This window comes from Lepidochelys olivacea (genome assembly GCF_965140295.1).
Source record: "Lepidochelys olivacea isolate rLepOli2 genome assembly, chromosome: 14".
Lineage (NCBI taxonomy): Eukaryota > Metazoa > Chordata > Testudines > Cheloniidae > Lepidochelys > Lepidochelys olivacea.
Genome location: NC_140424.1, coordinates 2,776,895 through 2,803,177, shown reverse-complemented (window position 1 = coordinate 2,803,177; position 26,283 = coordinate 2,776,895). Strand labels below are relative to the sequence as shown.

Below are 26,283 nucleotides of genomic sequence, written 5' to 3'. Positions count from 1 at the left end.
ACATACACACACCCCTGCATGCACACACACACTCATACACCCTCGCCCCCCTGCACGCACACACACACACACCCCTCCACACCCACACACCCACACACACACACACACCCTCGCCCCCCCTGCACGCACACACACATACACACACCCCTGCACGCACGCACACACACACACATACACCCTCGCCCCCCTCCACGCACACACACACACATACACACACCCCTGCACGCACACACACACTCATACACCCTCGCCCCCCTGCACGCACACACACACACCCCTCCACACACACACACACACCCTCGCCCCCCCGCACGCACACACACATCCCTGCACGCACGCACACACACACACACACACCCCTGCACGCGCACACACACACACCCTCCACGCACACACACACTGATACACCCTCGCCCCCACAGGCACACGCATGCGCACACACATACACTCTCGCCCCCCTGCACGCACATACACACACACACCCCTGCACACACGCACACACACACACCCTGCACACACGCATGCACACACACACACACCCCTGCACGCACACACACCCACACACCCTCCTTGCCCCCCCCACATGCATATACACTCACGTCCCCACCCACACACATGCCCACATCCCCATACACACCCCCGCTCTGCCACCTACTCATGCCCCCCATGCACCCCCCCACATATGCAAACACATCCCCTCCCTGCACCCTCTTGCTCCCCACACCTACACACATGCTCATACCCCCTCTCCCCCCCCACCCACCCACACACATCCTTCCTGGCCCCCACCCACACACACACAGACATAGATTTATATACACACACGCGCACACCCCCCCACACAAACACCCCCCCACATACACACACGCATGCATACACCCTCGACCCCCCCCCACATCCCCCTTTGCCCCATCCACACATGCACACACCCATGCCCACGCCCCCCCCAAATACATGCCCACACCCTCCTCGCCCAGACCCACACATGTGCAGACACCCCCCCACCCCCCCACATATACATACACCTGTGCATACAGCTGCACCCATGCCCCCACCCATACATATGTACATGCGTGCGTACACACTCGCACTCGCACTCTGCGTGGCGTGTGTCACAGCGGTATGATAGGAGATGGCAGAGGTAGGTGGCCAGGCAATCTCCATGCTCCCTGGCTTCGGCTGAGGGAGGGATGGACGGCCAGAGGCGGCCGGAGGCTGAGCGTTCCCTGCAGTGTATTTGGTGGCTGACGGTTGGAATGCCCTGCAATAGCCAGTGAGTTACAGCCTGATCCCTGCTGTCCCCGTCCGCTCAGCCATCTGACCCAAACTGCCTCTGGCCAAAGTCTGGGTCCAGCTCACTCTCCACCTCCCCATGCAACGGGTTCAAATCCAGAACCCTGATGCTCCCCCTCCTTAGTCTCCCCACCGGTCTGTTCAGGCCCCTCTGGCCATTCCCCACCCTTTCCTGGGTGGCTGCTGCTTGCCCTGCACCCTCACCCCAACTGGCGGTGGCTCAGCCCCGCGTGTGAACTCCACCACCCCAGCGCGCCGGGGGTTGTGTAACAGCAGCTGTGCGTTTCCTTTGTCTAGCGACCTGGCTTTGCGGAACTGCTTACTCACTGCTGACCTGACCGTCAAAATCGGGGACTACGGCCTCTCTCACTGCAAGTACAAAGTAAGTCTGGGCTGGGAGGGGGTGGCTTTCCGCATGACCCTGCACCTGCTGGAACCCAGGCTCTGTGGGATGACCTGGTCTCAGGCCTGGGGCATCCTCCTGGCCCAGAGCTGCCAACTGCACTGGGGCTCAGGGACCCGGGGCAGACTCGGGAGCTGGGGTTACTGTAGCAGGGCAGGACAGTTGTAGGCTGGGGGCGGGGGTTGGAGGATGGGAACCCTGGGCCAGGCCCTGGCGGCTGGGTCCCTTTGGGCTGGTTACTCTGAGCACCTGGGATTCGTTGTCCTCGCCCAGTGTCCTGGGAATGGGGCTTTCGGGTCTCCGCTTGCTTCCTCTCCTCTTCCTGGAGAGAGGGGCCTGGGAATGGGTATGTCTGAGCCTCCTACACTCCCCCTCCGGGCAGGGCAGACACTGCTTGGTGTGACTCAGAGGGGGGTTCTCCCACAGGAGCAGCTGGCAATGCCCTCCCTCCCTCCTAATCTAAACAGGGCCCAGCAGGAGCGGCTGTGCCTTCAGTTATCTGCAGGGGCTGGGGCGCAGGCTAGGGCAGGGTCTGCTCCCCTAAGTCGTGGAGGGAGGGGGCAGATCCCTGCTGCACCTTTTCCTTTCCCTGGGGTTCGCAGCAGCTCAGACCTCACCTGCCAGCTGAGTCCTGGAGTCCTGCGTCTGCCTGGCACCCAGGGCAAGTGGCTGTCTGCAGGGCAGGTCGCGTCAGCCCTGGGGGGTTGGAATTGCTGGGAGGAGGGGGTAGCGGGGGATGGGGGGCCAGCAGAGGGCCGGGCGGGCGCAGGAGGATGTGGTGGGGACACAGGAGAGGCTGAGGCCAGAGGCTGGGGGAGGAGGAGAGGTGGGAAGATGGCGGGGTTGAAGGAGAGGCGGTGGACGGGGCTGGGGATCCTGGGGTGAGAAGTGGGAGGGAAGGGGTTGGGGGGAGAGGCAGTAGCCAGGAGAGCAGGGGCAGGGGAAGGGAGGACATGGAGGAAGAGAAGCTGGGGAGGAGATGAAGCGGGGGAAGAGGAGCTGGGTGGGGGCTGGGGGAAGCAGGGGCCTGGCGGGGAGGAGCTGGAGGAGGATGGGGGGGGAAAGGGGGCAGCAGGGGGCTGGGGGAAAAGGGAAAAGTGGAGGGGAAATGGGGAGGCAGGGGGCTGGGGGGAAGAGGAGAGCTGGAGGGGATGCGGGGAAAGAGGGGCCCTGGGCAGCAGGGGGCTCGGGGGAAAGAGGGGCCTGGGGCAGCAGGGGACTGGAGGGGGTTGGGGGAAAGAGGGGCCTGGGGCTGCAGGGGTTTGGGGGGTGCTTGGGGGGAAGAGGGGCCTGGGGCAGCAGGGGGCTGATGGGGGGAAGAGGGGCCTTGGGCAGCAGGGGGCTGTGGGGGGGATGGGGGAAAGAGGGGCCTTGGGCAGCAGGGGGCTGTGGGGGGGCTGGGGAAGAGGGGCCCGGGTCAGCAGGGGCTGGGGAAGAGGGTCCCGGGGCAGCAGGGGCTGGGGAAGAGGGTCCCGGGGCAGCAGGGGCTGGGGGGTGCTGGGGAAGAGGGGCCTGGGTCAGCAGGGGTTGGGGGGTGCTGGGGAAGAGGGGCCCGGGTCAGCAGGGGCTAGGGAAGAGGGTCCCGGGGCAGCAGGGGCTGGGGGGTGCTGGGGAAGAGGGACCTGGGGCAGCAGGGGCTGGGGGGGCTGCTGTCACACCTGGCCGTGCCGGCCCCTCACGCGGAGGTTGACGTTCTCTTCTCGCGCTGACCCCGCATACTCGGCAGGGTGACTACTTCGTGACGGCCGACCAGCTGTGGGTGCCGCTGCGCTGGATCGCGCCCGAGCTCATCGACGAGGTGCATGGCAACCTGCTCATTGTGGATCAGACCAAATCCAGCAACGTCTGGTGAGCGCAGGGCCCAGGCGGGGCACGTGCCAGGCGGCCAGCAGCCCCTGCGCTCCCCCAGCCCCCGCCTGTGTGCGAGTGACTCAGGCCCTGCCCTCAGCCGGCGTGCGGGTGGAGTCGGGCTTGTGTCCTGGGTCAGGATGTGTCAGGGCCTTGTGGTCTGGTAGGCGAGGCTGAGCCCTTGGGGTGTGGGGTGGGGGACAGGGCAGGGCTGCCACTCCCATATGGACCCCGCAGGGGATGGGCCTCCCATCCTGGAGAGTCACAAGGACCTATGCATGTCCTCAGCCCTGGCAGGGGGGGCACTGTCGCTGGAGATGGTCTGAGGCCAGGTGTCACGGAGTCCCTGGGCAATGCTTTGGAACTGCTCCCCATGAAGCCAGGCAGGACTCTGGGGAAGTCTCCTTTCTGGGAGCAGCCGGTCTGCAGGACACACGGCTCACACAGCTTCCACCTTCCTGGGTCTGACCTTGGAGCATTCAGCATCCTCTGCCCTTCCGTGCGCTTCCCTCAGCGAGTCCGCCCAGGCAGGGTCCTGGGGAAGCCAGAGGGTCCTGTCCCCCAACTCCGCAGTCAGACGTGACTCTCAGCCAGCCAGTAAAACAGAAGGTTTATTAGATGACAGGAACATGGTCTAACACAGAGCTTGTAGGTGCGGAGAACAGGACCCCTCAGCCAGGTCCAGTTTGGGGGGCAGTGAGCCAGAGAACCACGGCTGCACTTCACTCCTCGTCCCCAGCCAGCCCCAAACTGACTCCCCCTCCAGCCCCTCTTCCTCTGGGCTTTGTCCCTTTCCTGGGCCAGGTGGTCACCTGATTCCTTTGTTCTCCAACCCTTTAGCTCTCACCTTGCAGGGGGGAAGGGCCCAGACCATCAGTTGCCAGGAAACAGGGTGTCGGCCATTCTCTGTGTCCAGACCCCTGCACACACCTGCCCCCTAGGGCTCTGCAATGATCATACACCCTTATCCCACCACCTAGCTACTTAAGAACTGCCTAGGGGAAACTGAGGCACACCACCCCCAATATTCAGAGGAAACATTAAGAACAGTCCCGCTTCGTCACACCAGGGCTTTACAGGAGGTCAGCATGCGTCATCTGACTGGCACCACCTGCCCTTAAAATCTGAGATGGATCCCCAGCTGCGTGAACAGACATAAGCCCAGTGGAGCGGGGCCTGTTCACGCCAGGTGGGGATCTGGCCCGATGGCCCCCGTGGAGCGGGGCCTGTTCACACCATGGTGGATCTGGCCCACGGACGCCAGTGGAACGGGGCCCATTCATGCCAGCTGGGGAGCTGGCCTCTTTCCTCCATCTCCGGACGGCCCTGCCCCTGCGTAAACCAGAGGCCTGAGCCTGCAGCTGCCTGTCTTGCCCAGGTCAGTGGGGCCAGCTGGGGCACGTCCCTCCCTTGGCCTTTCCTCTCTGCTAGTGGTTGTCCCCTACCCTGCCGTGCTGCCAGGCCACACACTCGTCCCTGTCTCTGCAGGTCTCTGGGCGTGACGATCTGGGAGCTGTTTGAGCTGGGAAACCAGCCATACTACTGTTACTCCGACCGGCAGGTGCTCACCTACGCCATCAAGGAGCAGCAGCTCAAATTGCCCAAACCCCAGCTGAAGCTGTTGCTGTCTGAGCGCTGGTGAGGAGCGTGCCGCGGGCACCGGGCTGGGGTGGAGTTGCCAGGTGCTGCCGGAGGGTGGCAGATTTCCGCCTGCCTCAGGCCTCCGACTCCCGTGTTAGCAACTTGTTTGCCGAACGCTCTCCTATTTGTGCATCCTCCCTTCCCCTCCGGTTCCTCTCTCCTGGGCTGGCTCTGGGCAGGGGGGCATTGAGGGGCCCGGTGCCATCTGCCGAGCGGGGGCAGTCCTGCTGAGCAGTGAGTCAGGATGCACGTGGTGGTGCTGTGTGCAGGCGAAGGGTGGGCGTGTGCCCGTGCCCAGCCGCCCTCTCACCGGCTGGTGGAAGATGGCCTTGCGGCTGGGGCTGGCAGGGAGACGGGGGCTGGGGAGCGTGCAGCCATAGGCTCCTGCCGGAGCGGCCGCAGGCAGGCGGGGGCGCTGTGCAGGGACAGACGCCAGCGTCCTTCTGTGTCGCAGGTACGAGGTGATGCAGTTCTGCTGGCTGCAGCCCGAGCAGAGGCCGACCGCGGAAGAGGTGCACCTGCTGCTCTCCTACCTGTGTGCCAAGGGGGCGACGGAGGCAGAGGAGGAGTTCGAGAGACGCTGGAACTCCATGAAGCCCAACAGCAGCTGTCACCGCAGCACTGAGGTCTCCTCCTTCCCGCTGCTGGAGCAGTTCTCTGCCGAAGGCTTCCACTCGGACGGGGACGACGTCCTGACTGTCATGGAGACCAGCCAGGGCCTCAACTTCGAGTACAAGTGGGAGCCCAGCAAGGCTGAGTGCTTCCAGGTGCCCGCGGGGGCCCTGAGCCCGAGCAGTGCCGCCCAGTACCAGGACTTGTACTGCCCCACCAGCTCCATGGGGCGGCTGAGTCTTGGCGTCTCGCCGTCCTGCTACGAGTGCAAGCAGCAGGGCTGCCCGAGCCTGCACGCACCCAGCGTGGTGCCCACCCTGGGCGCCCACAGCCCCTCGCTCAGCAGTGAGTACTACGTCCGCATCGAAGGGCCCTCAGAGGGTCGCACCGAGCTGGACTATGCCATGTGCTCCTACAGCCCCAACTGTGAGTATGGCTCCGCGGCCAAGGGGTCCCGCTGGCAAGCCAAGGGGGGCCAGGACAGTGGCACGTATGACTCAGATAACAGCCCCACTGGCTCCCTGACCATGGAACCCCTGCTGGGCCCCGCCCCGCCCAGCGAGGGCTCTTGGGAGCATCCCGATTACTACCCCTACCAATGCCACAGCCAGGAGCCCCCGTACTACCAGCCATCCCCAGGCAATGGCGCCGACCACTACCTGCTGGAGGAGGAGCCCTTGGAGGCCGGCAGCAAGGAGTGGCAGGTCCCCAGCTTCCGGAAGAACATCTTTCAGGACCCTCTGGGCATCTCCCCATCAGTGAACTGTGCCTACGGCCCCCCGGGTTATGAGGAGCCCCATCCAGCCCCCTTGGGGGGGAGGCTACTGGAGTGTGTGGGGCAGAAGGTGGCCAGCAGGACTCAGGGCTCCAGGCTGGACTGCATCACCCTGGAGCTGGGTGAGGAGAGCCCGTGTGGCAGCCCCCAGTGCGGGAGCAGAGAGCACGTGAGTGGGCTGGTCCCAGAGGATGTGAACACAGAGATGCAGAGACAGCACTGGACGTCCAACAGCTCGGCCAACAACAACAGCAGCAACTGCCCCCCTCCGCCCTGCGAGCCCCCTGCCAACGACAGCTGGTGTTACCGCCACATGATCACCTTCCGGGGACTTATGGCCGAGCCCCTGGACTCGGTGCCACGTGACGAGGCCCGGCTCAGGGACGCCTTGCAGGAGAGGAGGAGCCCGTTGGTCAAGGACTTGCAGCTAGCACTGCAGGACCAGCCCCTCACCGAGAACCATAGCTTCTGCTTGGATCCTGGGCAGCGCAGGACCCCGAGCAACAAAGAGGACTCTTCCTCTTCCTCCTCTTCCTCCCCCCACGGCCTGGGAGACTGGGAGAGCCATGACTCATCCGCTTTCGACCTTTTGGAAGACACAGCGCTGGCCGGCGTTTCCGGATCACGACGTGCCTCCGGTGCAGCGCTCCCTACAGACTCCTCGGCCGGAGCTGCAGCCCAGACGTGCCTGGATGATGCCAGCACAGTATCAAGACAAGCCGAGAGAGGGGAGGGGAATCACCATGCCCAAATGCCACAGCCAAGGGGTATGGATCCACCAGGGCCTGTTGATACGGGACATGCCGAGACAGGGGCAGCTTGCCAGCTATCTGAGAGCACCACTATGCCAGCTGAGGGGCCAGCCCTCCTGCTAAGTCCTGGGGAGTGGGCTGTCCCGTATGCCCACACAGAAGGCAACTCTTGTGCAGACTGCACCCAGATCCCTTCAGAGGCTTCTGAGGCAGCTGGCAAAGTGCCCGGAGACATTGCAGTGCAGAGTGGGAAGAGCATCACAAGTGACCTGGACCGGACCCCAGACAAGACCTTCTCCAGCACCAGCTTCCCTGACATGGATGACTGCAGCGACGAAGATACGACGGAGCTCACGTCTGGTGTATTCACTGACTTCTCCGGAGACTTCGTGGAACGAGTGGACGTGATCCCATCCTTCAAGTCTCTCCAGAAGCAGGTGGGGACGCCGGACTCCCTGGAATCCCTCGACATCCCATCCACAGCCAGCTCCTGCGAAGTCTTCAGCCCCATCAGCTACATCCCCTCCAGCCAGCCCAAGGCCCTGGACAGCGGCTATGACACCGAGAACTATGAGTCCCCGGAGTTTATCCTAAAGGAGCCGCATGAGCCCAGGGAGCCAGAGACTTTCACCCACCTGGGGAAGTCGCCTGTAGGCCTGGCAGCGGGCGAAGGAGATGTTGTGGCCTCAGAGATGCACCTCTCCTCATCCTTCAGCGCTGAGCTTCACGGCCTGAGCGAGAAGAACCCGTACCGTGACTCAGCCTACTTCTCAGACTACGACACCGACGCCGAGAGGTACCTCAAGGAAGATGAGGACAGCGATGGGTCTGAAGCGCCGGACAGGGAGGCGGGGTGCTCGCAACTGGATGCACAAGACCTGGGAAGAGCCCCGAGCCAAAACAGTGATGGGGAGGAGCCACCCCAGCCCTGCCACACCCCTGACAGCCCTCAGGGAGCTGCTTGCAGCATGGGGACTGGAGTTGCTGGTGTAGGCTTCTCAATGGCAGGTGAAGGGGTGAGCCCCAGGGAAGGGAGTGTCCAGGCTGCCCACCCAGAGCCAGAGCTGGAGCCGGAAGGTGCCGCCAGGGCTGAGGAGACAGCTGCAGGCCACAGACCAGACTCAGACTGCTCCAGAGATACGAGCTGGGAGGAGTGCCCTGCCATCCCCAGCATCCCAGCAGGGTCCGTGCCATGCAAGTCCTTCTTCCTGTCACCCATGGTAATGAGCCCGGAGGGCCCAGTCCTGCTGGTCCTGGCCAAAGCTGGTGGGGAAGAACTCATGCAGGAGGGGCTCTCAGGCCCGCTGGGTGAGGCTGTGGCTCCTAGCTCCGAGCCTGAGGGGCCAGAGCACCCGTTAGAGGAGCCAGGGGTGCGAGTGGCCCCAGAAGGGGAAGCACAGGAGGGTCCTGGCAGGGCCCTGGCAGAAGAGTTGTCACTAGCTCAGGGCCAGCAGTTGTCCCTCGACCTCTCCCTGTGGCAGGCCCACGCGGAGCTGCGGCCACCCGGCCCCGAGTGGCGGGAGGAGCCCGAGGAGGAGGAGGAGGAGGACACCGAGGACAGCGACGAGTCGGACGAGGAGCTGCGCTGCTACAACATCCAGGAGCAGAGTGAGGAGAGCGAGGACGAGCCGGCTGCTGTGCCCATTGTGGTGGCTGAGAGCCACAGCGCCAGCAACCTGCGCAGCCTGCTCAAGATGCCCAACCTGCTGTCCCAGGCCTTCTGTGAGGACCTGGAGCGGAAGAAGAAGGCCGTGTCCTTCTACGACGACGTCACTGTCTACCTCTTTGACCAGGTGAGCAGCCCTGGGGTCTAGTCGCTGTCTTCCCGCGCAGTGAGCTCAGGAGGGCAGCAGACTGGCACCAGCCGGGAGGGCGTCCCAGGGCTCTGTCCCCAGCTCCCTCCACATCCCAGCCCAACTGAGCTGGGAAGACTGGGGAGGCCTTTGTGACAAGGGGCCTCCATCCATTTTCCAGTCAGTGGGTGCCAGGCCCCCGAGGGCACACACTGGAATATCTGGGGTGGCAGCACCCTCGCGGCCTGGCTCTCGGGCATGTGTCTTTATGGGGTGATTTTCCAAGGTGTCTTTTAATGTCCAGGAAAGTCCCACTCGGGAGCTCAGTGATCAGACGTTCCCAGAGGTCACGGCCCCTTCGCCGCAGCCCGTACAGAGCAACAGCACCAGCCCCACAGGCCCGGTGGACAGACTGAGCGCATCTGACGACTCCTCGGATGGCAACGCCTCTGAAGAGAGTGAGGGCTCGTGGTGGGCAGAGTGCCCAGAGCTGGGGAGCGATGCAACTGTATAACTGCCAGTGGCTCTGGGCATGGGCCCCTGTCCCACCACCTCCAGGCCTGCTTCCCCTGGGCATGGCAGGCGTCAGGTGGCAATAGCACAAGGCCCCAGAGAATCCGGAGGCGAATCCACATGGACTGCAGTGGGAGCACTGTGCTAGGATGGAGCTCGAATTGAGAGCCCACAGGCTGAGGGAGAGAGTGGGCACAGCCGTAATGATGAGCCCAGCCAAGGGACGGCAGGCTGTGGGGGGCAGTGGGCAGGGTAGTAGCGATGGGCCTGGCTGAGGGCTGGCAGGCTGAGGTGGGGCGGCAGGAGCAGGAGCGATGGGCCTGGCCGAGGGCCGGCAGGCTGAGTGGGGCGGCGGGAGTGGGAGCGATGGGCCTGGCTGAGGGCCGGCAGGCTGAGGTGGGGCGGCGGGTGCGGGAGCGATGGGTCCGGCTGGGGCCGGCAGGCTGAGTGGGGCAGTGGGAGCGATGGGCCCGGCTGAGGGCAGGCAGGCTGAGTGGGGCGGTGGGAGCCATGGGCCTGGACGAGGGCCGGCAGGCTGAGGTGGGGCGGCGGGAGTGGGAGCGATGGGCCTGGCTGAGGGCTGGCAGGCTGAGGTGGGGCGGCGGGAGTGGGAGCAAAGGGCCCGGCTGAGGGCCAGCAGGCTGAGGTGGGGCGGTGGGAGCGATGGGCCTGGACGAGGGCCGGCAGGCTGAGGTGGGGCGGCAGGCGCGGGAGCGATGGGCCCGGCCGAGGGCCGGCAGGCTGAGGTGGGGCGGCGGGCGCGGGAGCGATGGGCGTGGCCGAGGGCCGGCAGGCTGAGGTGGGGCGGCGGGCGCGGGAGCGATGGGCGTGGCCGAGGGCCGGCAGGCTGAGGTGGGGCGGCGGGCGCGCGAGCGATGGGCGTGGCCGAGGGCCGGCAGGCTGAGTGGGGCGGCGGGCGCGCGAGCGATGGGCGTGGCCGAGGGCCGGCAGGCTGAGTGGGGCGGCGGGAGCGCGAGCGATGGGCGTGGCCGAGGGCCGGCAGGCTGAGTGGGGCGGCGGGAGCGCGAGCGATGGGCGTGGCCGAGGGCCGGCAGGCTGAGGTGGGGCGGCGGGAGCGCGAGCGATGGGCGTGGCCGAGGGCCGGCAGGCTGAGGTGGGGGCGGCGGGAGCGCGAGCGATGGGCGTGGCCGAGGGCCGGCAGGCTGAGGTGGGGGCGGCGGGAGCGCGAGCGATGGGCGTGGCCGAGGGCCGGCAGGCTGAGGTGGGGGCGGCGGGCGCGGGAGCGATGGGCGTGGCCGAGGGCCGGCAGGCTGAGGTGGGGCGGCGGGCGCGGGAGCGATGGGCGTGGCCGAGGGCCGGCAGGCTGAGGTGGGGCGGCGGGCGCGGGAGCGATGGGCGTGGCCGAGGGCCGGCAGGCTGAGGTGGGGCGGCGGGCGCGGGAGCGATGGGCGTGGCCGAGGGCCGGCAGGCTGAGGTGGGGCGGCGGGCGCGGGAGCGATGGGCGTGGCCGAGGGCCGGCAGGCTGAGGTGGGGCGGCGGGCGCGGGAGCGATGGGCGTGGCCGAGGGCCGGCAGGCTGAGGTGGGGCGGCGGGCGCGGGAGCGATGGGCATGGCCGAGGGCCGGCAGGCTGTGGAGTGGGCACAGGGGGCACAGCAGCAATAGGCTGCTCCCTGGTGTGTCACTCTGTCGTTTTCTTCTCCAGGCAGTGGATTCGAGTGGGATGACGACTTTCCGCTCATGCCCGTGAAGTCATCGTTAATGTCCTCACTGACGGTGACGCCGGTGACGCCAGTCTCGGCCGTCCCCAGCCTTCCCTCACTGGTCCCAGTGCAGAAGCAGGTGCTGCCGATCCAGTTCTCCCGGTTCTCTGTGTCTGCTGCGCCGGTGTCCAGGTTCTCCATCACACACGTCTCTGACTCGGATATAGAGTCCGTAGGAGGTGAGGGCTGAGGTTGGGTGCTCAGCACAATGGGGAGCTGATGATGAGACTTGGAGCCATCTCTCTTTGAGCTGTTTTGTCTAGTGTGCCGTGCGTGGCTGGGTCTGCCTGCAGCCCTGGACCTGTCTTGTTGCCTTGGGATCTGTTATAGGAAGCAGAGTGGGGTGGTTTGGACCCAGAATGGGAGCCACGAACTCCTGAAGTCCACTCAAACTCTGATACTGGCAAGTCCCTCTCCCCTAGGGGGCCCCAAACACCAAATCAGGGAGCTCATCGCCTGTAGACGTACTGCAGGCTTAGGGAGGGAATACACAGAACTGGGAGCCAGGACTCCTGGCTGGGTTCTACAGCCATCTCTGTCACTGACTTGCTGAGTGACCTTGGGTAAGTCACAGCACCCCCCACCCCCCGTGCCTCAGTTTCCCCATGTATGAGATGGGTGTGCCCACCGTGCTGCGTGGCTCAGCGAGTTAATGGCTGGACTCACCAGTACTATTAGTCCTTACTGGGCCTGTGAGGCCCTTGTGGCCCAGCTCTCCTGCTTGTCTAAACGAGCTGTTCTGCTGAGCTTGGGACCTGGAGCTGAAATGTTGTCCCTGTGACATCAGTCTCTCCTCCCCAGGCCCTCAGCCCCCAAGGAGGCTGCCTGGCATGAACGTGGCTGGGCCATGTCGGTGCCCCATACCATCGCAAAGCCGCTGCCCTTGTTGGCTGGGAGTGGTGGACTTGGCACCTCCGTGTTGTACTCAGTGTAGGCAGCCAGCCCTACCAGGTAGGGTGGGCTGGTTCTGTCGAGGTGACATGTCCATTCCTGTGGGCTGGCTCCTAAAGTGCTGAGACCCAGGCCCCCGGGCCATCCCTACCACTGCCCGTTCTGTCTCTGTTCCAGGCAGCAGCGAAGATGGTGACAGAGACTGAGCCTGCCCACATGGTTGCGTGGAGGTCTCCTGGTCTCGGTGTCGGCCTCAGGGCCAAGGAGAGAGGCTGAAGGACGGGAGCCAGGCACAGCACCCGGGCTCCTGGGACCTTGCTCTATTTTTCTAGGCAGATTTTATCGGAAGGATTTTGTTTGCTGCTAGCCGGACTCGCTCCCGGTGGCACTGCAGCGAGGCGGTTGGTGATGACCGTGCGTGTGCGTGGGTGGGTGGGTGCGTGCGTGTATAAATATACATCTATAGATTATAGCATTTAAAGGGTAGCGCTGTGACCGTGCTAACATCACTGAGTCGCCACGCTGGCCATTTTGCGACCCAGCAGCTCACACCTCCTAGCTTCTTGCCCCGCCTCTTCCCCGGCTTCCTGAGACGAGTCCAGACTCGCCCTGTTCCTGTGCCCAACTTGGTATTCCTGCGCTTTCACGTCAGTAGATGGGCGGGGCACTCCACCCATGCTCTCTGCTGCATGGGCACTTGGCTTTTTGGTCACAGGGCACTGCCCGTCTTTGGTTATGGTCTTCCGCCTCCCTGCTGGGTGTTCGTAATCTTTCACTCGCCCCCTCCTCTGAGCACTGTTCTGCCTCCTGCTTCTGGAGCTGTTGGGACAGGAGGGCCCAGGATGGGGACAGCAGGGCTTGATGTTGTTGCTGAGGTCAGGAAGGAGCCATAGCTACGGCAGTGGCAACGGGGTCCTAGCACAGACAGCCCACGTGCCTTGGCTTGGGAAAGAGCCGTGGAAAAGCTGGGGAGAAGGCCTGGGTGGAGTCCAAACCCCCTGAATGCTGCCTACGCCCTAGGCTGATCACTGGTGATTAGAGGAAGCTCTTGACATTTATTTTTCTGTGATTTACTTTTCCAGAATTCTCTTGCTAACAGCACTTGCCCCTTGCCTCTGATCTCCGGCTCCCCCGCAGGGCATCTGGTAAGAGCCCCCTAGGAGCTGCATAGTAAGGGCAGTTTGTTTGACCTGTCCTCCTTGCTTTTCTCCCAGTTGTGTCCTCCCTGGGTGGGGCCCTGCCATTCTTCTAGTGTCACTGAAGCCCAGGAGTGGCACCTGCCTGCCCCAGAATTATCGCTGAGTAGAATGGTACAGGTCCAAGGACAGGGCTGGGCTGGGAGCCAGGCATTCCCAGCTTGGACACGCACTCCCTTGACTCCTCTGTGGCCTTAGGTAAGTCACTGAGCCTCCCTGCCTCAGTTTCCCCATCTGTAAAATGGGGATAATAATACTTGCTTGCCCTGCCTTGCAGGAGGTGATGTGAGGATGGCAGCCTTAATGCCTAGCAAGTGCTCTGTTAAGTGCTAAGTATTATTATCTGGCCATGTTTCCTCCCTGAGGGATGGCTGTACCCTAAGGTGTTTGTGATTGCTACACAGCAGGGTTTTGCTCATATCGCACCTGTAAAGGAAGCCCTCTTGGCATCGTACCCTGTGCAGTAGAGGGCAAGGCCAGGGCACGGGAGCCCAGTGCTCTCCTTGGGAGTGGGGCTGGCAGCATGGTGCTTGGCACCAATGGGCTTGGCCTTCGGGGCAGTTCTGTGCCAGACATACCAGCAGGTGGTGCGTGTCCGGAGAGCTGGTAGCCGTGTGCTCCTGAGAGGCATCACGTGTGCCGCTAAGCGGGGGAACTGCCATCTGTACTATTTTTGTAAAACCGAACAAAGCTGCTGTCGGCTGAACGAACTCCAATGTGATGTAAGTTATTGTTGCCAAAGAGTTTATCGAGGGGCGAGGTCTCTGTTGTTTTTCATTTTTATTTGTTCGAGGCTTAGGATAATTGTGCAATTCCGACTTCCCGAAGGAAAAGAGACTAAATGGAGCAGAGAGCAGCCTCGAAATCAGGGGTTTGTTTCCTTTTGAGCCTATAGACCAAACGCGGAGGTGAGAAATCAGCCCCCCCATCACTGGCCTTGCCCGCTTGCAGTCTCTGGGAAGGGTGGGGGCGTGTGGCATCGCTGTTTGAATTTGCTTTGTTTTCGATCCTGTCGTGCCTGGGGAGTGCTGTGTGTTTGGTGGAGGCAGCAAACGGTGCCGTACTTAGCGCCCCCGTGGAATGGTGCTGGCTTCCATGGGCATTTCACTCTTGGATTGTGACTGTGGGGCATGAAAAGCACTTTAACTTCTCCCTCCATCGGCTCCTCCCCCGGGTCCCTAGCTCTGCTTGCCTCCCGCTGCTCCTGGCTGGGTTGTTTCCCCTCGCATTGCCCCGGCTACCTGCATGGCCTGGCCCCTGTGCAGCGAGGTCGGTGGGTTTGCCAGGGTAGGAAGGCAGGGCCGCAGTGTGACCTCTGGAGCAGGCGGTGCCAGGCTGATGGCCCAGGCCCTGCTTCGCGCTGGTGTGAGGGATGCCTGGGACTGCCATTTGCACAGTCACCGTTCGGAGGGGTGGGGAGAGTTCTGCACGTGCCGCTGGGAAGTAAGAGGCTGTGCCTTGCCCCCGCCCTGACCGCAGCTCACCTCGGCCTCCCCACCGGCCCAGCATCCTCTGCCAGCCCGTGGGTTGGACTAGCAGCCCCAGCCCCTCCTGTTCCATGGGGCACGGGGGTTGCTGGATGCACGTCCATGTGGATGTGCAGCCTCCGTCCCAGTGACCGTTCCTTCAGGCCCTGTATGGGCCAGCCCAGAGACCAGGCCCTTGGCTCTGGCTGGGAGAGTGCAGGTACGGCCCTGCACAGAACACACTTCCCGCTATGTGGGGGCTCAGACGGGGCAGAGGTCCTGGCCCCATCCCTCTGCATAAGTGGTGACTGCCCCCGTAGCGATGGCGAAGCCCTGCTCCGTGGTCTGCTGCAGCGCCCTCTCCCGAGCCAGGACAGCCTTTCTCCCTCCAGGGCAGAGTCCCAGGGGACGTGTCCTCCACTGCCAGGGACAGCCGGTTTGATTCTTGCCATGTTGCTCTTGCAAGCCTGCGCCCGCCCCCGAGGGAGTTCACTTACCGCTGACCACTTCTTGTCTGCACTGCCCATAGCATTTGGGGCTCCACTGGGCAGCTGCCTTTGTTTGCTGGAGACCAGGTCTGGCCCTTCGCACTTGCCTGCCTCCGTTTTACGGAAAGGCCAAGTGCTGTTGGCAGGGGTTTGGCTCAACACTTGCAGACGTTAGGAAAAGGCTAACCCATTTACACCTGTGTCAGTCTCCAGCAGCATTGCATGGAGCGTGCTGGGTGCTCACTGGCTCACCCTGTCGCTGCCACGGGGGACGTCAGTGTCCCAGCGCACAAAGGGAGCCGCTGGCTCCTTGGTGCTTTTGCGGCATGACGGATTGGTCTACGCAGCAGGGATGCAAGGCCGAGTGCTTTGCTGGCCCTGGGGCTGCACTGCTGGAGTGATGGGAGGCAGCTGAGCAAGCAGCCGGGGCTTGGAGCAAGAAGCGGTGCGCTCTGACCCCAGGACACCAGCCTGAGCTTGGTGAACCTCCATGGGTGCAGGACTTGAGCCCTGTGTTCTGGGGCTGACCATGGCCAGTGCCAGCTGTCTTAGAGGAAGGTGTAAGAACCCTGGAGCAACAGCTGTTGGCTACTCTGCCCCCAGGTTGGGGCTCGGCAAGGCTCTCGAAGCTAGAGAGCAGCGTCAGCCCTGAAGCCGCTGATGTCAGATCCCTGCCAACATTTCTGGCAGCATAAATGACAACGCTGGCTTGTCTGGCTCCCTAGCCATGACCAAGCCCTTCTTGACTGGTACGTTTGTGGGCTGCCCGACTTCCCAGGGCCACAGGCTACTTACACCGTGTGCAGAAAATATTTCCTGTTCGCGTGCTTGACTTCTCCACCAAGGAATGGGCCCTTGTTCCACCCCTCGCGTCGCTAGCCCCGTCAGTAGAAAATTAGCATTGGCCCCTCTTATTTGTCTCCACGCTAAGGAAGGGCCCAAGCTGCACTGCGCGTCTGCTGAGACCGCTCCTGGCCCTGCCTCATTCTCCTTGCCCTCCTCTGGCCCCTCCCTCCCCATGGTCTGCGGTATCCTTTGGCTGGAAGCGTAATGAGCACAGTCCACAGGCTCCAGATGGAGCCACCCCAGTGACTTCGATTAGAGCAGGAGTTCTCAAACGTCCTGCACCGCGACACCCCCCTCCCCCCCGGCCCTGCTGACAACAAAAATTACTACATGACACCGGGAAGGGGGAACCGAAGCCCGAGCCCTGCCACCCGGGGTGGAGGGGGTGAGGGGGGTAGGAGGGCAAAGCTTGAGGGCTTCAGCCTGGGTGGTGGGGCTCGGCCCTTGGCTTCAGCCCCAAGCCCCAGCAAGTCCAATGCCAGCCCTGGCGACCCCATTAAAATGGGGTTGCGACCCACCGTTAATAACCGCTGCATTAGTGTATCATCCCTGCTGCTGTAGCCTAGGCCTTATAGAGCCCTCCAGTGGGTTAGTGCCTGACGGCAGCTGCCCAGGCCCTTGTGCTGTGGACGCCGATGCCCGGCACTGCGGGCTCAGCTGAGCCAGTTATTCTGCCACCCAGCGACCTGCGCAAGGCGTTTCATTTTTTTCTTCCCATGCGCATTCCAGCCCATTGCATTTGTCAGCGTGTTCCCCTGGTGTGTGTCGGGCTCACGCTCGCTCACGTTCCTCCCGCTCCTGTCCCATCCTGACTAAATAACTTCCCAGCTGCGTAGTTTGCTAGCTCCCTGCTCACCCCCCCACCCCCGGCCAGCTTATTACACACATCACAGGCCTGAGGCTGGTGCCGAGAGGCCCCCTGCTCTTAGCCTTGTGCAGTGATGCAAAGGAGCCATGCACGCCTGGTCTGTGCGGGCAGGCGCCAAGCCATGACAACACTTTGCTGCTCACACATCAGGACCCTGCCCCCAAGCGTCTTTAGCGGCCTCTTGTGTAGGACCTTGTCAAAGGCCATTTGAAAGTGGAAATTAGCGGTCACCTCTGGACACGTTCAATGAATTCTAGAGCTAATGGCAGCCTCTAAGCCCTGAGCAGCTGGGTTGCTGCTGGTCCTCGGCTTATTCCCTGTCCCAGGACGGTCAGAAACCCCCGGCTGGAGCACCAGCAGCCCAGCCCTGAGTCAGCAGCTGCATTTATTGTCGAGCAATACTGACTCACGTGCCAGCAGCCCTTTGCCACGCAAGCAGCTTACCGCACTTCAGTGCGCCACGTGGGCGTGAACTGGTGCAAGAGCCACTGGCTGCCTTGCATGTGGGAAGACGTAGGCGGAATAACAGTGAAAAGACTCATCAGCATTTAGCTTCGCCTGAGGCCCCTTTATTTCAGCACACGGGCTTGCCATGTGCTGCTCTTAAATATTCATCAGGGCTGGAGCAGTGCAGGTGGCTCCAAAGACTGAGCACCGGCTGAGCACTAAGCAGGTGCTTCCTTGCACCATCAGCTTGGTGGGGTGTTTAATTAACAGCCTCACCTCCTCGCCAGGGTGATGGGCCACGGCATTGTCTGCTGCCCCAGCTGAAGCTGACTCAGCCCACAGAGTCTTGGCACCAGCTCACCCTCCCATTGCAAATAAGCAGGGAACTGGGTCTTGGGCCTAGGGCGCCTGTCCTCCCCTGGCTGCAGCATGACCCTTTGGGGCTCTAATCCTGAGTCTACGCCATGAGGCATTTGTAATTTAACCCTTTTTTAAAACTTCTTTCCTTGCTCACTTGTTTGCTGACCAGGTCAAGGCTGCACCTGGAGCACCGACAGCCTGTGTGTGTGAGCAGCCACCTTCTTCTCACACTCACCTCCACCCCCCCCCCCACGGCACCCTGGGTGGGGCAAGCATGGTGCCTTGCTTCCCATGTGCACACCTCTCCTCTCCTCCCGGCTAGCACAGAGTAGAGGCAAACTGAAAAGGAGCTAAAATCCCCTCCTGCCCTGTGCTCCCACCCTGGCTAGGCCCTTCAGGTGCAACCACAGCTGGCTCGTTATTATTGCCTAGACGAGGGAGCTGCTTTAGCTGCAAACTGCCTGCTGCTTCTCTTCCCTTGGAGGAGTAAATATTTTGAATTAGTGGCCCCTCCCCATCACCTGGGGAGAGTTTTTTTTTTAAAAGGCCATGGCCCCAGTGCTCTCAAGCCCTACAACACAGCTCACAGCGGTGGGAGCTGTGTGAGGCAAAGCAATGGGGGATGTGTTGAAGCGGCTGGTTTGGGGTGAGGGAGCCCCATGGCGCAGGACACGGGCAGCAAAGACCAGCTGCAGGGGAGCTTGGAAGAAGCAGTGTTACTACTCCCACAGTAATCAGCCTCCCATGCTCTCTGCCCCAGCCAGGCAGGGAGTCAGGCACTGGAGGGTTTCTTTCAGCATGAGGTAAGTTTTGCACTACGGTGGTTGTTAGCCATGGCCCTGCTCTGCAGAGCAACGCACCCCTGGCTGTCTGGGCCTGAAAGGTGCCTAAGGCCAAAGCGTGGTCCCAGGGCAGGTGGTGGGAGGTTAGCTAATAACTGTGCTGGGAGCAGGAACGGTTAATCCCTTTTCATCTCCCCATCATTCCTTCCTTCTGGCTCTGGGGAAAGCTAGGGGCAGACCCCCAGGGTTTGGTCTATAGAGTCAAAAGCATCTGCCTCTCTGGGGCAGCATGAGGCCAGAGCTGCATCTTGGCTATTTTTTTTTTTTCCAATCGAAAGGCTAGTACATTGTATATTTTATCAATACGGGTCATAATTGCTGTATTTTTTATCAGTGCTGATTTCCATACAGCTCCCAGCATGTGTGTCAAATATCATTGGGCCAATAATAAAGTTTTTAAAATAGCAGAACCAGACTGCTCCTCCCATCATTCCCCTGGGCGGGCTGGGGGCCAGGGTAGCCGCCTTGAACCAGAGCCACTTGTGCTTATTAACATGGCTTAGGGGAGCTGGGCTGGGAGGAGGCATTACATTTTCTAACCCAAACTATCTGCAACCTGGCCTGGCCTCCCCGGGGGGAGTTGGAGGGGATTTGGGAGAGCCCCAGCTCTAGAGTTAGGTAAGTAACGTTTTTCAAAGCACATTGGTAAGGAAGCAATTTTGCTGCAGCTCATTAACACTAGAACCAAAAAAATCTTCCTTGCCTGGAAGTGGAGCAGAGCTTGCAGAAGGGGGGTTTGCTGCATCCTCCAGCTGCTGCGAATGTGCCGTGACCCTGGCAATGAACAGATGCGCCTGAAGGAAGAGAACTACAGCCCCTGAAGCCCTGCTCCTTACCAGCTGCAAGAGAGACACCAATTTCACGCGGAAAAGAAGAGTCATGCACCAAGGCCAAGGATTTGTGGGGTTTATTGCTCATAAATTACTTTTCGAAAAATAGCAATTTCAGGGTACATGGTGCAGCTGCTAGCCTGACTAGAAAGCGCAGGGAAGCAGCCAGAGCGGTGGCCTAGCACCTCTACCGGGCCATGCTGGTTGAGAAGCGAAGCTTGGTTGCCCAAGTTCAAAGCGCTCAGGCTAAGCAGGCTCCTCCAGGCGAGGCAGCTTGTCTGGGAGGGTTTGAACAAGTGCTGGGAGTAGGCCAGGCAGTGCCATGATGAACCACCATGAAAGCAGCCCTCAGCCCTCACTGGCACGTGGGTTCACCCATGTGCACGGGATCCAGTGCATTCGCACTGTTGGGAGGGGAGCAGTGACCAGTCCTGGGTAACGACATCACGATTTGGCTAGGCTCCGAGCCTGTGGGCCAGTGACTGCAGTGCCGGATGCTGTGCACAAACCCTCTCGCTCACACCACAGGAAGGCACAGCGTGATGGTGGGCACCATATGGAAAGCTCCAGGACAAAAGACCCACGCCCAGCGCCATTAGGATGGGGCGTGTCCCAGCAGAGCCCCATAGCTGCGCCAAGCTCCTTGGTCCCATGATTTCTGGGAGGCCAGGTTCAAGTTCACTCAGGGCCCATTTGCGCAGCAGTTCTGAGTCTTTGGGCCACCCAGGGAGGAATTAAGGCAATATGGGGCCTCAGGCACACCACGGCTGGAGCTGTCCCCAGGGGGTGGCAGAGTTAAGCTGGAGTGGGCAGCTCACATCGATTGGTTCAGGCTGCCTGCACACTCAGGCAAGCATCAGCACCACTCCTTTACATTTTCAGCGCTCATGGACAAGATGCTGGGCTCATCCTAGGCCTCTAGCAGTTGCAGCCCTAAACCGGGGACAATATTGCTTATGCCTTTATCTGGCCTTGGCCCACATGAGCCAGTTACTGCATCTGCAGGGCTGCAGCCTGGCAGAACTTCACTCATGGAGCAGGAAAATGACCAAGTGAGCAAGGACTGGGTGCAGGGACCAGGCCCAGAGAGGACTAGGACAGCAGAAAACTGAGGCCGGTCACTTGTGCTGCCCCTGGTAGTTTCCAGGGTGTTGTATTTGTGCTTGGCACTGCATGGGCGCCTGGTTCAGAGCAGTGCAGTCTCAGGGCTTGTCTAGGCTCAGCCTGCCGCAGGGGGGCAGCTGTAATGCGTTGCTGAGGCTGTTCCCTAGCACCACTGTCTTGAGGGGTTAGGCCGGTTTAAACAGCAGCCCTCGGGCACCAGGGAGTCTTCATACCTCTGAGCGACAGCGTTATGGCCTCGCGTCACCTCAGTGAGAGGAGCCCGCCCGAGCCCTCACTGATGCCGCTGAAAAGCGGGGGAAGTCGCAGTGCGCAGCGGCGCGAAGAGCAGATGGGAGAGTTTGAGACGACACCATTGGACAGATTTAACCCCCCAGGGCAGTGCCATCCAGCTTCACCCACAGCCGTGCAAGGCAGCCTGGGGAGTAACTGCAGCTTGGGGCCCACTGCAGGGCTCAGGAGCTCCCCCTGCCTTCAGTGAGATGTCTCCTCCAGCTTAGAGAAGAGAAGCTATGGCCAACAGCGGAGAACTAAGCCAGCGTTCCTAGGTGGGGCGAAGGGCTCAGAGCGGCTGCAGCAAGCAGCCATCGATTAGAGTGGTCCAACATACTTTCCTTTATATAAAAATACGAACACTGGACTCTGCATTTGGTTTCGTTCGCTATGCGGCGTAAGCGGATCAGGGGCTAACTGTACAGCGCCGTAAAGCACCGGCAGCCCTCATGCTCTGCGATCTAGCCATTTTAAAAAAAGTGCAAATGGACAAACACTGAAGAGGGCAACCCCTGCCACAGGCACTGTCTGGGCTTCCTGCCCTGATTTCTAATCTGGCCTGTGATGGAGCAAGGCAGGGAACGACCCAGGCCCGCTGCAGGTCCTGGTCACGCTTTCTTCCCCCCCTTTCTCCTCCCTCATCCTTTAGGAAGGACAGAAGGCTGCTGCTCCACAGGACCCTTGGCGCAAGCTCTGGGGTGGAGCTGCGATGTCTACGCCGAGCTGAGGGCAGAGAGGCACTATCTGAGCAGCAGCGATCTTAGTAACAAACAAGGGGGAAGAGAGCTCAGCTAAGACAGAGGTTTCTCAGTAAAGAGCCTGACACCTGCTCTTCTAAAACATACACCAAGCACTTGCGAGAGGAGCCTGGGCTTGGGACCAGAACCAGGCCCTGGAAGCATTGGTCTACAGCTGCCCCAAGTTCTCAGCCAGTCACTTATAGGGGCCTGGAAGGCAGACACTAGTGACACCTGGGGAAGTAGCTACTAGCAGGGGGGGTGGCCTCAGGGACTTGGAATGTTTGCAGCCCAGCACCTTTCAAGTCACACAGACCCTCCCGCCTTCAGCCCCGAAAGCTGGCTGCAGCTGCAGCTTGGGTCTTGCAGGTCTCTGGCACTACCGGTAAGAGGGTGAGTATTACTGGTCGCCTCTGCCTAGGGGGTGTTCTAGGGTGAATAGTACCTGACAGAGCTAAATAAAATACAGATTGCACCAGGTGCATTGAGTGTAAAACCCATTGCAACTGTTTAGCTGAAGTTCAGCAGGCCTGCCTGGGAGCAGCTGAGCCGTGCTAGCCAGCCCTGAGCCCTGAGCAGCAGGGTGAGGGAGGACACCGGCGCTTTGCATGGCTCCGCTGTTCCACGGGCTAAGAATGGCTGCAGGCCCGAAGAAGGGAAGGGGCCAAGGCTTAGCCACTCACTGCCCTCGTCAGCTCTAAACAGCATCAAGGTGGGTTCCGCAAACCTTGGCTGTGTCTACACTGCAGGGAGACACGAGCCCTGTCCACCCGGCTCCACAGGGGGGTGTTAATAAGGCTTATGCTAGCACAAGCTGCGTAGACCTGACCCACACCACTAGGGGTAGTGTGTAAGGCCGTGGGCCTAGGCCAGGAGTCTCTGTCCCAGTTGCCCTGCAGACATCCTTTTAGAGGGCTGGGGTGAGGGTTACACTGCCCTGCCCTGTATCTTGCTCCATGTAGGAGATAGTCCATCACTAAACCTCAGGAGAACTGAACAGGGTGGGAAGATACAGGCTGGGAATCCAGGGCTGGGACTGCTGTTCCTTCCACACCTGGAACGAACGGTAACAGAGTTTAACCCCCTTGCGCTGAATACACTGGCTCTAGAGGAGACTCCATCAAAACACCAGCTTTAGCCCTTGGCTTCCACGCAGCAGTAGCAGGTGTAAATGCAGCCTAAACATAAAGTTCTGGAAAGACAGACTTGCAAACAAGGAGGCTATAGTGGGTCAGATACAGCAGTGCAGGCGGGAGGTGCTTGCTGGCTCCAGCAATCCCAGGGATCAGCTGATGAAGGGAGCTGACCTGTCGTTGGTCACTGTTGGTTTCAGCTGGATGTTGGCAAAAGGATTTCTGCAGAGAGACAGGAAGGCACAGGTCAGCGGGGCGGAGGAGTGTATCCACGGAGCAGGACAGCTAGTACAATAGGACAGCAAGAGAGACAACCTGGTGAGGCACACACAGCTTTCCCTAGGCTGCGTGGGCTTTGAGAGCAGCAAACACTGCAGCAGGTGACAGGCTGGGCACACGCTCCTGCCTGGCTGGCTTTGCTTTTAGCGTATTCGAAACCTAACCGCACAGCGTGTGTGAGCGGAACATACCGAGGCCCAGCATGGCAGGTTCTTTCCGCCTCACCTCGCTCACCCACTGGGTGGCACTTCTGTAAGAAATGGGTGAATGGACTTACTCTGCTTCCTCGAACAAGAAAAACCCCTTAGGGCTAACGCTACAGCGCTGGATTGTCACAGAGATTTCTAGCATGGGGGGTTTGTACTTGGGAGAGGGAAGCTCCTCTCAGCATTTAGAGACAGAGAAAAGTTTTGAGGTGATCTGGGGAGTGCAGGATTGGTTCCTATGATACTCCTACTTGTCCAGGCTATTTTTAAAACCCTAAAGGCTGAAACCCCCTCTCCTTCAGATTCCAGGGAGCTGGGGGAAGCCCCAAACACCAACCAATGACCCCTTCCATGCATTAAGATCAGGACTCCTGGAAGTACAGACCCATGTTCCTTTAACAGAGAAGCTGAGGGATTACAGTGACATTCTACCTGATCTCAGCCCCCAGGAGTGTGACAATTGTGATGGCAGAGAGGAAATTTAGGAGATTGAGGAGTCTGTACCGCAGCTAGTTATCACTGCGCACAGGACAGACTCTTGGAGGGTAGTCAGAGCTCAACTAAGCCTCATTGCAGCAGGAAGGATGGTGGTTTCCACCCAGACAAGCCAGCTGGAGGAAGCTCACTGATTTATCTTGGCACATGATCTGGGAGTTTCACATCAGCTGAGCTGAGATTTGCAAGGGGAGGTGGCATGAAAGGAGACACCTTAAATTTGGTCGGACCAGACATTTAAACAAAGACATTCCAGTTACAGTCCTTTAGCCACACAAAAGAAACGCAGCTTAGTTAACGCTTCAAAGACACAAATGCTGTGTATTACATCTTATACGCACAGCAGGCTGGCAGATGCGTATTCATGATCCTGATTTATTAACCCCTGGCACTTGTATTGACCTTGCAACTACTTGATAACCAAGTAGGGTGCTCACGCCCTCAGCAGGCCTCCCCTTCCTGGAGCTCTGGAGACCCCCCCACCTGGGATTTTCAGCTCACTCCCCCAACTGCATCAGCTCTGGGCACCCCCTGAACAGGCCGAGGAGTCTGTGCAGAGAAGCAGGTGGAGGAGAGGAGTCAGCCAGAGCACGGGGGAGGGGGCCCTTAGCCTGGACCATTTTCCCCCTGGATGGCTCCTCAGCCTGGCCAGCACTAGGAAAGAGCACAGGAGATTAATAAAGCAAAATACAGATTGGCTCTGAAAACAGCAGCGCAAAAATACCCTCAAGGAAAAAGGAAGCGTCCTCGGGGCCCCACCTACCCCATCCCAGGGCCTTTGTCTGCTCCTGCCCCTGAGCCAGTCAGTATCTGCAGACCACCGGGGGGGGGGGGGGAGGAGAGGGAGAAGGGGAATCCTACACCACAGTACATTACTGACAACAGCTCTGCAGACAGACAGCATCAAACACATTCTCCTACCAGGCTTAGAGGAGACACGAGTCATGGCTGGGTAGGATCCGTCAGGAATGCAACTAGCTGACCACCACCCAAGGAGCGGAGAGAACAGCCACACCTCCTGCCCGCTTGCTCAGGAGATGCTGACCTCAACTGAACCCTCTACCTTGGGTCATTCCTGCTCCTGCCCCCCTAAAGGCAAGGCCACTCAGGCTAATCCAGGAGACCCTCCCCCAAGAGGACAGGCTGCTCCCCTACTTTATTACACCCTTTGGCTTCCAACCCCTTTGGCACCAGTGGGGGGGGGGGGGAAATCAAAGAGAAGGTCAGGACAACTCCCACTGAAGCATGCCTGGGTGGAGGACAACGTACAGCTCTGAGGGGATGAAGAGAAGCTACTGCAGTGCACAGACCCCCATGGGCTGCTTCCCACACCCGGTGGCCGCACCCCTTGGGTATGTGCAGGGCTGCCAGAGGCCGACAGGTTTGGGATGCACTTTAGGATGTAAATGCTAGGGCAGCTCCAAGGAGCTCTTTGCATGCAGCTGCACCCCACCCCCACCCCCAACCAGCTCTGTCCTGCCACTTGTTCCCCGTTCCAGACCAGGGCTCTTCTCCCTTCCACTCTGCAAATTGACTAGTCCCCCCTGCTGAGCCCATGGGCCAAGGTGGTCTGCCCCCACCCTTCCCCGCAGGCTTCAGAGCCCGAGCTGGAACATCTCCTCAGTTAGTTTTAGGGCCGTAGCAGAAGCTTGCAGCTGTACACCTGGGTGCTAAGAGAGGCTGCTATGGGGTTTCCCCCCATGGTGTAGATGTACCCGTACATGGTGCTGAGGGTGTTGACCAGAGATCCTATTCTTGTTTGACAGTCAGGCTGGGTGAGGCAAACATGGGGGGAAAAGCACAAGTGAGGTTAAAACTTGGCACAGTTCAACAATTTTAGGCTCAACAGTTACTTGCTAAAGAGCAAATGCTGCCTTCAATCTCCTAGGGCTGCTGGAGTGGTGAGGCACCCAGGAGCAGCGTCTCTCACTGGGGCACAGAGACCGCTCAGCACGAAGCCACGAGAGAGGTTCCTGGTGGAGGGGGAGGGATCTTTAAGGAGCTTACTTTCGGAGTATCTGAATGTTGAGTTGCTTCCTGTGAATTGCAACTCCTCTCAGCTCTGAGGGCTGCACTTCTGTGCCCAGAGGCCCTGGCTGCAGGCAAGGAGCCTTGGAGGGTCCCCTTAAAGTCTTGCTCGGTAACACTCCCAGCCTGGCTGCAAAGCAAGAGCTGGAGCCTTTCTGTGGTGCTGGTCCTCTGCTCCTCCCCCCCTTTTAAAGCCGGTGCTCCAGGGTTTCACTGCGGCTCCCTGCATGCCCTCAGTGTCTTGAAACACTCGGTCTAGCAAAATGTAACCTAAGGAGAAGCATCCTGAACGGTCCCCATAGGGGTCAGGTGGGCTGGAGTGCGTGCGTGTAGGGGGGTGGGGTTCAGGAAACCCAGGACAGAACAGTTTGATTAAGGCGGAGAAATACAGGGGGGTGGGGGAGGAGGCTATAGGAGCAGGGAT

The 26,283-nt window shown here is 60.6% G+C and overlaps 2 protein-coding genes across 3 annotated transcripts in view; one reads left to right on the top strand and one right to left on the bottom strand.

Annotated features, from left to right (window-relative positions):
• The window catches only part of AATK (apoptosis associated tyrosine kinase), a gene marked incomplete at its 5' end in the record, with an annotated part of 63,644 nt that extends 44,487 nt beyond the window's left edge, over positions 1-19,157 (top strand). Inside the window, 7 exons of the mRNA XM_084647049.1 lie at positions 1,591-1,675; positions 3,423-3,544; positions 5,033-5,182; positions 5,640-9,117; positions 9,422-9,575; positions 11,295-11,531; positions 12,421-19,157. Coding sequence (XP_084503175.1) covers positions 1,591-1,675; positions 3,423-3,544; positions 5,033-5,182; positions 5,640-9,117; positions 9,422-9,575; positions 11,295-11,531; positions 12,421-12,449 — 4,255 coding nt within the window. The 3' untranslated portion in view covers positions 12,450-19,157. The remainder of the gene's footprint in view (positions 1-1,590; positions 1,676-3,422; positions 3,545-5,032; positions 5,183-5,639; positions 9,118-9,421; positions 9,576-11,294; positions 11,532-12,420) is intronic.
• A 490-nt stretch (positions 19,158-19,647) lies between these two features.
• Positions 19,648-26,283, bottom strand: part of BAIAP2 (BAR/IMD domain containing adaptor protein 2) — an 87,886-nt gene continuing 81,250 nt past the window's right edge. For both annotated transcript variants that reach the window (XM_084646769.1, XM_084646766.1), the window contains one exon: positions 19,648-23,073. Coding sequence is in view for 1 of the 2 variants with exons in the window: in XM_084646766.1 (XP_084502892.1) it covers positions 23,004-23,073 (70 nt within the window). In the remaining variant the exon portion in view is untranslated. The remainder of the gene's footprint in view (positions 23,074-26,283) is intronic.